Raw genomic sequence first — 13,556 nt, forward strand, 5'->3', positions numbered from 1 at the left:
CATCTTGGCTATATTTTTGTGCTTGCATTTTTGATGTGTATCTGGGGTTTTCCTTGAGTTCCCCAAATTTGAGGTTTGTTGAACTCCATGGGCAAGTGACATAATTTGATGATTAAAGAAGTTTTACTGGACGACGAGAATCATGTCAGGAAATCTAACGGAAGACTGATGACTGATCTCTAGATTGAAAGGCACCCGAGTGGAGCCGTTGGGGTGTGATGTTTTCTCTGTCATCAGCCCTCTCTTTCCTTGCCTCACCTCCTGCTGTAACCAGAATACCACTGCTTGCTTTAGGTCTGGAAAGAAAGGCATAAGGATGGTGAAACTGAACAGCAACCCCAGCGAGAAGGGCACCAAGCCACCTTCTGTGGAGGATGGCTTCCAGACTGTCCCTCTCATCACTCCCCTGGAGGTTAACCACTTGCAGCTGCCTGCTCCAGAAAAGGTAAAGCAGGTGTTCTTTTCCTCATCTTCATACTTCCCCACCCCAGGAAAATAAAACAAAATATTTTCCCCAAACTCTTTCATTCCCTCATCAGCCAAATGTCTTCCCTTTCTTGTAAAATCGAGTTATTCCTCTCAGAGATATGACATCTCTTGTGCAGTTTCAGATTTATGGTAAGTGTTTATTCATTTTTTTGTTTGTCTGCCTATCCATACATGGGCAAGAAAATTAATCTTTCCTTTTTCAAGTTTTATCACAGTAGATGAATATCATGGTAGATGAATAAGCTTCTAGATGGTGACAGAGAAAATGACTATTTTTTTGGTCTATTTTGGAAAGGTGTTTCAGAAATTTACAGGTCTGGATTGACGACAGAGAATAGGATTCAGCCCAGCAGCATTTAGTTTTTACCTGCTGAGGCCCTGTCTCTATGCTAGGAGTTGGTTATAAAAAAGACAAATGACAAAAGCTCTAACCAGTATAACTCTTCAATTAATGTAATGTGTCATGGTAATGTTATATCTGAGGCTTACAGAGATTGTGAGGGCACAGCGGTAGAAACAAGTAACTTCTTCCAGGGGATGGAGGGAGTGGGGAGGTTTTGGGGAGGGAACTGGGAGGATAGTTTAGGTAAGGTGCAGAGAAGGAATATTTGACTTGGGTTTGTAAAGGTGAGTAGAAACCTACCAGGTGGACTATGGGAAGAAAGAACATTTAGGGCAAAGGGTACAGATGTATAAAGGTATGGATGTGTGAAGAGTATTTGGGGCACAACAAGCTAGAGTAGAGCATCTTTGGGGGAGGCGTGGCTGGAAATGAGTGACTGGCTGATGGCACATCTCCTGACAAGGGAGTGGTCGTTGAAGAATGGAGGTGGGCCTTGTACAAAAGCAGAGGGAGGTTAGTCCCACAGACACAGATGGGAGACACATTATTGTTTAAAATCCCTCTGAGGGAATTTGGGGTTTTATGATGTGAGCTTTTGCACACTGTCAGGAATGGCTGTGGAGTCAAATGATAGAGTTCCCTGGCTAGAGAGGGAACAATGGAGCAGTCCGTCTGTTTGATCTTCTAATTGGCATCTCTGGGAGGGCATTGTGTGTCTTAACCAATTGGCTCCAGCCAATCAATAGAAGAGAAGCCAAAGCTAGATAAAGGGACTGGCTGATTGGCTGTGGATTGAGTCATCTGTTTTGAAAGTGCAGAGGTTGTCGATCTGAGAACGTGGGTGGGGTGGGCGGGTAGCAGATATAAAGAATTCTTGAGCCATCCTAGGAGGCCTTCAAAAATAAATTTTGAATAAATAATCAACAACAAAGAAATGGGAAAGGTAGGGGAAGTGACAGTATTGAGTGCCTGCTACATGTTTTATCAAAGGCTCCCTCTTCTTTCTTTTTCTTTCCTTCCTTCTCCCTCTTTCCCTCCCTCCCTCCCTTCCTTTACTTCATTACCTTACTTACCTTCGTCCCTCCTGCTCTCCCTTCCTCCATTGCTCCCTCTCTCTGTCTCTGTCTATCTCTCTTTTTTTGTTTTTCTTTCTTTCTCTTTTTGGACTTCACATTAGAATCACTTGGGGGAGCTTTTAAAAACTCTAATATCTAGGCCCCGCCCCCAGACCACTTAGATCAGAATCTCTGGGGGCAGATCCTAGGTGTTATTAATTAAATATCCCAAGGAGACTTCAGTGTGCACCCAAAGTTGAGAACCACCTCAGAACTTTCCACCTCAGCAGGAACAATCTTTGCCCAATCTTCCTTCTGAGGAGTGGCTCTTGGGTTTGAACCACCAGCCTTCTGGTTAGCAGTCAAATGCCTTAGGCACTATGCCACCAGGCCTCCTATACCAGCAGGGTCTGATATTAGTTGATATACTCAAGTCCATTGTTGCAGTCACTGTGTATATTGAGAACCTTCTAATCTAGGGGGCTTATCTCCCAGCACTGTGTTGGACAATACAACTAGATGTCCATTACTCTTGGAAGTCAGGGATTATGCACTCACATTTAAAGATGAAAAGTTGAGGGATCAGACAAGTTTGGTGAGTTATCCAAGTATGCAGAAGGAGCAAGTGTCTGCTGGATTTTGAACTCAGCTGTAAGTGGGGGGTGGGGGGTGGTAGGAAGGGAGAAGGGAAGATATTCCCTCCAAATTGTACAAGGCTTCAGAAGAAATCTTTACCCTTAAGCCTCTTAGATCTGCACACTCCTGAGAGGTGTGCAAGGAAAAGAGAGTGAAGTGAAGTCACCTCTGCCCCTGGCCCTACACACACCTGTCAGCTTTTCCAGAGATTACCAGAACCTCTGTCTTCCCTGATTCTTTCCTTTGCTCCTCTGCTCCAAGGGCTTCTTTCTTGTCCTTGGGAAAGGAGACAGACCTGATTACCACTGAGTGTCCAGTCTAGATGTCTCAGAAAGCTATCCCAAAGTGTGGGGGATGAAATATTATCTCCTGTGGTGCACATGCATACATAGAAGGGGAAACCAATTTGTCCTGAAAGATGCAGTGGAGCACAGATTGATTGCAAATCCCTACAAAGACCCTTCCCCACAGGGGCCCTTCCCCACAGAAGCCCTTCTCCATAAAGGGCCATCCCCATAGGGCACATCCCTACAGGGGGCATCCTCACAGAGTGTCTTCTGATGTTCATCACAAAGTGTACCGGGTGGTCCTCAGCTTCTTTCCCTGTGAATGGGGGAGGATCACATTTGCCTCACAATGGTGAGATTCTAGTTAAATGTGGCCGCATATGTAATATACCTGGTGCAAAACTAGCAATGAGAGAGAATAGCTATCATTTTGGGGTGCTTCCTAAATGTTAGATGCTGTTCTAAGCTATAAGTGTACATGTACACACACAACTTTATGTCATCCTCTCAACAGTTAATAGAACTCAATAAGGGAGCTGCTACTTTAACTTTTAAAGATGAGGAAACTCAGGAACACAGTGGTAAAGTAACTTGCCCAAGGCACCTTGCAAGTAAGCAGTGGATCTCAGATGTAGAACCCAGGCGGTGTAGCTCCAGAACTTTCCACCTCAGCAGGAACAAGGAACAAGCTGGCCTAGGATTCCACAGGCTTGGGCTCTGCCTCAAGATCAGTCACTAACTCCCAGTGTGACTCAATTGAATCCCTTCTGCTCCCTTAGGCCTTTGTCTTTCCTCTGTGAGTCAGTAATTGCATTGGCTGTTTTCTGTGTTAGTATTCAGATTTTATGATCTTTACAAGAGTAAACAAGTTTTCCCCTGAAATTAGAATAAGTGTTAAAAGTGAATTCCACTCAAGAAGGCAAAAGCAAAACCAAACCAAACTCATTGCTATTGAGTAGATTCTGACTCATAACAACCCTATAGGATAGGGTAGAACTGCCTCATAGGGCTTTCAAGGCTGTAAATCTTATGGAAGCAGACTGCCACATCTTTCTCCCAGGAAGTGGCTGGTGGGTTTGAAGACTGATTTTTTGGTTGGCAATTGAGCACTCAATCACTGCACCACCAGGGTTCCTTCAAGAACCCAAACCCAGAACACCAAGCTCACTTCCATTGAGTCAATTCTGACTCATCATGAGGTCCTCTAATAGTTCAGAATAGTGTTGCAGTTGCCAACACAGGCTAGAGCCACCACTCTAGGGGGGTTTGAATATCTGCTCCCCTTTATTAGCCTATCTTGGCTAAGGACTTTGGAAGATTTTCTTAAACTGCAGAGGCCTCAGCCTCCTCACATATAAAGTGAGGATGATAATACTGGGACTTACCTTACAGGGATCTGTTGTTAGCTGCTGTAGAACCAGTGTCAGCTCATGACAGCTCCATGTACAACAGAATGAAATGTCCAGTCCTGCACCATCTTCAAATATCAGCCAATAACCCACTGCCATCGAGTCAGATCCGACTCACAGCAACCCTTCCTTGGGTTTCCGAGGTGGTATCACTACAGAAGTAGATTGCCCAATCTTCCTTCTGAGGAGTGGCTGGTGGGTTTGAACCACTGGCCTTCTGGTTAGCAGTCAAATGCCTTAGGCACTATGCCACCAGGCCTCCTATACCAGCAGGGTCTGATATTTGTTGATATACTCAAGTCCATTGTTGCAGCCACTGTGTATATTGAGAACCTTCTAATCTAGGAGGCTTATCTCCCAGCACTGTATTGGACAATATTTTGTTGTGATCCATAGCATTTTCATTGACTAATTTTTGGAGGTAGATCCCCAGGCCTTTTTTCCTTAGACTGAAATCTCCCACTGAAATCTATTCACCATAGATGATTCTGTTGATATTTGAAAGAGGAGTGGCATAGCTTCTAGCATCGTAGCAATACACAAGACACCACAGTGCTACAAACCAACACATGAGTTCTGGAGAAAGTAAAATGATCTGCGACACATACTTTTCAGCTCTTTGATTACATTTCAGTTGGTGGTAAGTACTGGTTATCAGAACAAAATACGGTTTGATCCTGAAGTTAAATCATGATTTTCCTTTTTGAGAGTATAAATTACAGAATGTGTTTGATATATATTGTTCACAATTATCTTTAGATATATTTACTAAATACCTTTTAGTATTTAAGATAAGAATATAAAATATATGAGATATAAATATCAGGAGAAAACATTCTGGAGGCAAGTGGAGGGAACAAACATGCCTGAAGGACTTGCACTTGGCTAGGGATAGGGCTATCCAGGCACTTCCTATTATGCCAATTAATCTTCCCAACAACCCTGTGAGGTGGCTAACAGTGCATTCATTTCACTGATGGGGATACCAAGGCTTGTAAATGGCCTTACTTGCCCAATTTTCACAGAGAGAGTGGAAGAGCTGAGATTGGAAGCTTGATATATCTAACACCTTAACTTTTTTCTCTGCATGGTGGTGTTGCTTTCAATAATGAGAAGCCTCTCACCTGGACAATACTTCCTTAGGCTCCACATCTCTCACCCATGATGACAGCCTGTTTTATTCCTCCTCAAGCTGTCCCTCAGGCAGACTCCTGACCTGCAGGTGGGGCCCTGGGGTGATTCCCAGAGAGGACATCACAGCCTCCAGGGTTCTCTCCCTGCCTGGGGTTGGAGATGGTGGTACCTTCCCAGGGAGAGGAGATAGGCCTGGCTTTGTGGTTGCTCTCATCTCTTCTCTCTGTCATTACAATCCCTCCTTTACACTGTACTTGAGGGAGCTTCCAAGAGTCATATTCAGGTCCCTCTCTGGTGAAAACTCCTTTTCAGTCTTTTATCCTCACATTCAATCCTCAAGTGCATACCTTGATATTCCAGGTCCTTAGGTTATCTGGCACTCAATCTTCCATTCCTGCCTCCTCACTTTGACTTTGTATCTTGCACATGAGAATCTCAGAGCAGTGGTTCTCAGCTGGGATTTTGTCCCCAGGAGACATTTGTCAATCTCTGGAGAAATTTTTGATTGTCACAACTGGGGTGGGGGTACAACTAACATCTAGTAAGTAGAGACCAGGCATGCTGCTAAATATCCTACTATGCACAGGACCATCCTCACAACAAAGAATGCTCCCATCTAAAATTTTAATGGCACTGAGGTTCAGAAACGCTTCCCTAGAGTGTTCCACACTCTCAGGGTGTTTCATGCCTCTCCATCCTTGCATATCCATTTCTTCTCCCATAATGCCTTCTCATCCATTTGCCTGCTTGAGGAGCCATAACTTATCTTCCTAAACCCAGTCCAGATGCAGCTCTCCCAGACACCTTCCCTGATCACCCATAACTATAACTATAGTTATTCCTATAACTACAATTATATAGTTATACTTATACTGGAAGATATTCATCCATCCATCCAATCATCCAGCAAATCTTGCTGATACCATCTATGTGCTCACAGTACCTCTAAGGACATCGTGTGAGGCTATGGACATACAACTATGAAAAGACAAGTATAGCTACTGTCTTCATGGAGCTTCCAGTCCAGTAGAGAAGAAAGGCTTAAAACAAATCATTACACAAGTTGTTGCTGTTGTTAGATGCCATTGAGTTGGGGCCAACTCATAGCGACCTTATGTACAACAGAATGAAACACTACCAGGTCCTGCACCATTCTTACAATCTTTGCTATACTTGAGCCCCATCGTTGCGGCCACCATATCAATCCATCTCATTGAGAGTCTTCCCCTTTTTTCACTGACCCACTACTTTACCAAGCATGATATCCTCTCTGGGGACCGCTCCCTTCTGACAACATAACCAAAGGAGGTGAGATGAAGTCTGGCTATTCTCACTTCTAAGGAACATTCTGGCTGCACTTCTTCCACAACAAATTTTTTCATTCTTCTGGCAGTCCATGGTATTCTCAGTATTCTCCAATACCACAATTCAAAGGAATCAGTTCTTCTTCTGTCTTCCTTATTCATTGTCCAGCTTTCACATGCATATGAAGCATGAAAGTATCATGGCCTGGCTTAGGCCCACTTTAGTCTTCAAAACGACATCTTTGCTCTTCAATACTTTAAAGAGGTCTTTTGCAGCAGATTTGCTAGTGCAGTATGACACCTGATTTCTTGACTGTTGCTTCCATTAGTATTAATTGTGGATGCAAGTAAAATTCAATCTTTGACAACTTCAACCTTTTCTCCATTTATCATGATGTTGTTTACTAGTCAGGTTGTGAGGTTTTTTGTTTTCTTTATGTTGAGGTGTAATCCATACTGAAGGCTGTAATCTTTGATATTCATCAGTAAGTGCTTCAAGTCCTCTTACCTTTTATGAAGTGAGGTTGTGTCATCTGCATATCACAGGTTGTTAATGAGTTTTCCTCCAATCCTGATGCCATGTTCCTCTTCATATAGTCCAGCTTCTTGTATTATTTGCTCAGCATACAGATTGAATAAGTATGGTGAAAGGATACAACCCTGATGCACATCCTTCCTGATTTTACACCATTCAGTATTTCCTTCTGTTTCAACAACTGCCTCTTGGGCTATGTGTAAGTTTCTCATGAGCACAATTAAGTGTTCTGGAATTCCCATTTTTCACAATGTTATCCATGATATTTTTATGATCCACGTAGTTGAATGCCTTTGCATAGTCAATAAAACACAGGTAAATATATTTCTAGTATTCTTTGCTTTCAGCTAAGATCCATCTGACATCAGCAATGATATCCTTCATTTCACATCCTCTTCTGAATCCAGCTTGCATTTCTGGAAGTTCTTTGTCAATGTACTGCTGTAACCATTTTACAATTATCTTTAGCAAAATTTTATTTGTTATGTGATACAAATGATACTATTAGATTATTTCTGCATTCTGTTGGATCACCTTTCTTTGGAATGGGCACAAATATAGATCTCTTTTAGTCAGATGACCAGGTAGCTGTCTTCCAAATTTCCTGGCATAGATGAGTAAGGACCTCCAGAGCTCTATATCTCAATGGGTATTCCATCAATTTCTGGAGCCTTGTTTTTCACCAGTTCCTTCAGGGCAGCTTGGACTTCTTTCAATACCATTGGTTCTTGGTCATATGCTACCTCATGAAGTGACTGAACATCGACCAATTCTTCTTTTGATGCTTCCTGCATCATTCAATATTTTGCCCATAGAATCCTTCAATATTGCAATTCAAGGCTTGAATTTTTTCTTCAGTTCTTTCAGCTTGAGAAATGCTGAGTGTTTTCTTCTCTTTTGGTTTTCTAACTCCAGGTCTTTGCACATTTCATTATAATACTTTACTTTGTCTTTTCAAGCTGCCCTTTGCAATCTTCTGTTCAGCTCTTTTATTTCAACATTTGTTCCTTTCATTTTAGCTACTCTTCCTTCAAAAAAGCTTCAGAGTCTCTTCTGACATCTGTTTTGGTCTTTTCTTCCTTTCTTGTCTTATTAATGACCCTTTTCTTTCTTCATATATGATGCTCTTGATGTCATCCCATGACTTGTCTGGTCTTTAGTCACTGGTGTTCGATGCATCAAATTTGTTCTTCATATGGTCTCTAAATTCAAATGTGATATACTCAAAGCCATATTTTGGCTATCATGGACTTGTTTTAATTATCTTCTGCTTCAACTTGAACTTGCATATGAGCAACTGATGATCTCATCCTCAGTCAGTTCTTGGCTTTGGTTTAACTGATGATGTTGAGTTTTTCCATTGCCTCTTTCTACAGATGTAATCTATTTGATGTCTGTGTATTCCATCTGGTGAGATTCATGCATATGTTGTTGTTGTTTTGTGCCATTGAGTCGGACCCAACTCATAGCAACCCCTCCTTGGGTTTCTGAGACAGTATTACTATGGAAGTAGATTGCCCTGTCTTCCTTCCGAGGACCATTTATGGTGTTGAAGAAGGGTATTTGCAATGAGTAAGTTGTCAGTCTTACAAACTCCTATCATGTGATCTCTGGTGTCATTTCTATCACTGAGGCCATATTTCCCAACTACTGATGCTTTTCTTTGTTTCCAATCACCAACAATGATCAGTATATTTTCATTGCACATTTGGCCAATGTCAGACTGTAGAAGTTGGCAAAAGTCTTCAATTTCTTCATCTTTTCCTTTGGTGGTTCGTGTGTAAATTTGAATAATAGTCACATTAACCAGTCTTCCTTGTAGGTGTATGAATGTTGTCCTGTCACTGACAGCATTGCATTTCAGGATAGATCTTGATATGTTCTTTTTGACACTGAATGCAGTGCCATTCCTCTTCAATTTGCCATTCCTGCTATAGTAGACCATATGATTTTCTGATTCAAAATGGCCAATACTACTCCATTTAAGCTATTAATGCTTAGGATATCTACCTTTATGTGTTCCATTTCATTTTTGACAACTTCTAATTTTCCTAGATTCATACTTCATACATTCCATGTTCTGATCATTAATGGTTGTTTGCAGATGTTTCTTCCATTTTGAGTCATGTCTCATCAATGAATGAAGGTCCTGAAAGTTTTATCGCATTCATGTCATTATGGTCGACTCTACTTTGTGGAGGCAGCTCTTCCCTAGCTATATTTTGAGTGCCTTCCAACCTGAGGGGCTCATTTTCTGGCATGGTATCAGGCAATGTTTCACAGCTTTTCATAATGCTTTCCAGTAATATATCAGACAGTGTTTCACTGCTATTCATAAGATTTTTGGTGGCCAGTTGTTTCAGAAGTGGATGGCTCAGTCCTTCTTCCAAGTGTGTCTTATTCTTGAAGCTCCACTGAAACCTGTCCACCATGTCCACGCTGATGGTATTTGAATACTGGTCACAAAGCCTCCAGCCTCATGGCAAAATGCAAGCCATCACATTATGACAAACTGACAGACTGACAAACTGTCCTCTCTCAGGAAAAGAGATAGAACTAGACTCATGCTTGGTCTTTCCTTCCAATTAGTCCTCCATGTGGCACTAAGATCATTCCCCCTTTTCCATGGCTATCTTAAGCCACTGTTCTAGGCTCAGTTTTTCCAGGTAACAGAGAGGGGAATTGATCTGAATCTAAGCAGCTCTCACTGGGCCATAAAAGTGAGATCTTAAGAAGTTGGCACATCAAATTTGGGACATGCCCTTTGTGCTTTGCTGCCTTCTGTTTATATAAGTAACAGAATAATAAACTCAGTGTCTTCATAATTACTCTGTGTGGTTGCTAAACAGTATTCTCATTTTACAGATGCAGAAACAGGCTCAGAGGGGTGAAATGATATACCTATTTTAGGTGTAGCCAAGATTAGCACCCAGGTGCCACCTAGTAGATGGCAGGTCACAGGAAACAAGCTACAGACAGGCATCACTCACCTTGGCAAGGCCCCTGGTGAATAGTGTAGTCAGCAAGCCAGCTGCCTGGCTCTGGGAAAATGCTCCTTTTTACTGATTACTAAATTTTCACGTGTTCCTGCAGGAGGGTCTCTCACCTGCTTGTGGGAGGAGACATTTAGATACCGATTATTTATTTATTTATTTATTATTGTGATTTTGGTGAAGGTTTACAGAGCAAATTCACTTTCCATACAGTGGTCCACATATATTTTGTCTCATGACATTGACCACAGCTTACCACAATGCAATAGCTTCCCTCAGACTTCCTCCCCATAGTTACCTCTTCTCTGTGTCCATCCTTCCATGTACTTCTGCCCCCTGAGCTGTCTCCCTGTGCATAAGCAGCCCTTCTTTCTCACATGATTGTTGTCTCCAAGGAGTGTAGATACCAATTATTGATGTTAGGTATGTTTCAAATTTTGTATGATTGACCATATGTACTACGTAGTGTTAGAGACTCTGGCTCAAGTATCAGCTGAGCTCTTTACTTACTGTGTGAATTTAGGCAAGTTGTTTAGCATCTATAGGCTTCAGTTTCTCAGGGGTCAGTGAGCATAATATCTACTAATAGGGTGATTATGAAGAAAAATGCAAATACTTTCTGATGGCCTCAGTGCATGGCACTCAGAGATAGCTCACCGATATAGTTTCCTTTGTTTCACTGGATATCCAGAGTATATTGCCTGAAGATGATATTTTTTTGAAAGAAGACTATAAAAGCAAAAGAGGCTGAAAAGAATGGGGTTTCAGTGGTGGAGATGCAGATTTGTGGCGCCTGGCCCTCCATACAGTGGCCCTGTTTGGGCAGCAAGAGACAGATGGCCAATTGTTTCAGAAGTGGATGGCCCAGTCCTTCTTCCAAGTCCCTAAGCCCTGTGTGTCTTCTTGGCCTTTCCTTTGGCTCCTCCCAAGGTTTTATTTTTCTCCTGGAGACCCAGGATAAGAGAGACATCAGCATTCCACCCAGGAGCAGCAGAAATGCACATCACTGCAGATTCTAGCTCATAGATTGCTCTCATTCTTCAGAGATTCCAAAGGCTCTGGTGAGGCAAAAGGTATAAAATGACCAATAAGCATATTAACAATTCTTTATCATTTAAGGCAGTATAATTTGAAACAAAATATATTTATTTTTTTATCTATCAGAATGGCAAAATAAATAAAAAGTTTGAAAATGCCATGCATTGGTGTCACTTTGATGATTAAGGTACACCATGGTCTTTTAAATTTTAAATTGCATCATATGCATGAGAGGAGCTCTAGTAGCTTAGTGCCTAAGGCACTTGACTGCTAACCAGAAGGCTGGTGGTTCAAACCCACCAGCCACTCCTCGGAAGGAAGGTTGGGTTGGGCAATCTACTTCCGTAGTGATACTGCCTTGGAAACCCAAGGAGGGGTCGCTATGAGTCAGGTTTGACTCGACGGCACATAACAACAACAACAACAACAAAAACTAACAAACAACAACAACAAAAACTGGGAGCATCTGGAATGTCCCATGAGAAAAGACTGACTAAATAAATTCTGGGGTGTGGAAATGCAGTACTAAGCAATTCTTATGAGAAGGAGGCAACTCTGTACATGCTACTGTGGAAGGAAGCAACAGATATATTGCTTAGTTAGTAAAACTTTAAAGAAGGTACTATGGAGTGGGTCCATTTGTGGAAACATACATGCACGTGTGCATGAGTGTTTTATGCTTTATAATTCATGAAAAAATTTTGGAAGGCACCCAAGAAACTTAAATGTTTTGGGGAAAGGATGGAAGTGAGGGCTGTTTGAAGACTTTTATTCTATAATTTCCATCTTTTTTTGCCATGAGCAGTATCAAATTATCTTTTTTTTTTTTTTTAATCATTGCAATCTCCCCATCTGTGAATTTTGGGATTTGGATATCACTGCACTTAATTCTCTTGAGCATTGACATTTTGCCCCATGTTCTGGGCCCAGTAGCAAGCTTCAACCAGCTAGGGAAAGACTGAAACCCAAAGAGATGGAGTGTGAGATGAGGAGTGAGGGAGAAAAATGGGGAAGTTTTCCAACTAAAGATTCAAGCCCCATCAGCTTTTTTCTTTAGAGATGGGATTCATTTGTTCATTTGTTCATTCAACAGGATTTATGAGGCCCCTATTATGTACCTTGAAAGAAACCTGGTGATCTACTAGTGAAAAATCAGCCATTGGAAACCCTCTGGAGTACAGTTCTGCTCTGACATGCATGGGGATGTCATGAGTTGACTTAGTGACAACTGGTTGTAGGGTACCAGATGTCATAGGATCAGAGTTTGAGTTTTGATTCTAGAATGATGACCTTATTAGTGGTTGACATTTGGTCTTGAGCCAGAAGCTTAGATTCAAGTCTTGGTTCTGCCTATTAGTGACTATGTAAAGTCAAGTCATTTCTGTTACCCAAGACTCAGTTTTCTCATCTGTGAAATGGAGATATTCACCCCTACCTCATAGAGTGATTGATAACATTTCATGAAATATAGGCTGTAAAGCCTTTGGCACAGTGCTAGGCATGTATTGGGTGCCCAGTAATTTTTTTTTTTTTTTTAATATGATAGGTAGGAAAAAAGCTTGATGATCTTGAGCTTGAACACTGGCTCCACCATTTACAAGTCATTTAATCATAGACAAATGACTGACCTCTCTGAGCCTCCATTTCCTCATATATAAATGGGAATAATAACAATTATTTTAAAGGAGAGCTGGAGGCTTGGCGAGAATGTTGTAGGAGAATTATGAGAATTACATGAGTCCACATGAGTAGGACTTCTTGCACAGTGTCAGCAAACAGTAGGTGCTCAGAGTAGAGCTATCCACTCTGCTGGCTCTAAATTTCTATCTGTGTTGCAAAGATGAGCTGAAGGGAATGCCTTAGATCTATTTTTGGCCTGTGCAAGTCCAGCTCATAAAAATACAGTCTTGCTCCTTGTCAGCACTTCTGTGCTTTTATTTATTGTTTCTGCCAATCCCGGTGCTGCTCCATGTGGGGACCTCTTCATTATTGATAATCCTGGGAAGTAGTATTTTAAATTTTTATGATCTCTACTTTGTGCCATCTGAACCACCATGTATTATCTGGCCTTGCCAGAGAAAGGGGAATTATATCCAGACATGAAGTCCTTTCAGGATGAATAATTTATCCCATTTTCACAATGTCAATTATGTTAAATTATGTTCTTCATAGCAGCACACAGAACAATGGGAGAGTGATGTGTAAATATGAAAAGAAAACACGTTTATGGCTTTGCCCAAATCCACAATGATATTTGAAAAACTTGGAATTTCATTTGTCCAAATAGGTATAAAACCCTGCTTTTAATAGTAGAAAGAAACAATTTTCCTCTG

At 41.5% G+C, this 13,556-nt stretch overlaps 1 protein-coding gene across 1 annotated transcript in view; it reads left to right on the forward strand.

Moving 5' to 3' along the window:
• The first annotated feature begins 316 nt into the window (after positions 1-316).
• NSG2 (neuronal vesicle trafficking associated 2) overlaps positions 317-13,556 on the forward strand; it is an 81,932-nt gene continuing 68,692 nt past the window's right edge. The window contains exon 1 of the mRNA XM_007951664.2: positions 317-445. Within this exon, the coding sequence (XP_007949855.1) occupies positions 317-445 (129 nt within the window). The remainder of the gene's footprint in view (positions 446-13,556) is intronic.

This window comes from Orycteropus afer, unplaced genomic scaffold (genome assembly GCF_000298275.1).
Source record: "Orycteropus afer afer isolate SDZICR_OR568_19922 unplaced genomic scaffold, OryAfe1.0 scaffold00306, whole genome shotgun sequence".
NCBI classification, from domain to species: Eukaryota; Metazoa; Chordata; class Mammalia; order Tubulidentata; family Orycteropodidae; genus Orycteropus; species Orycteropus afer.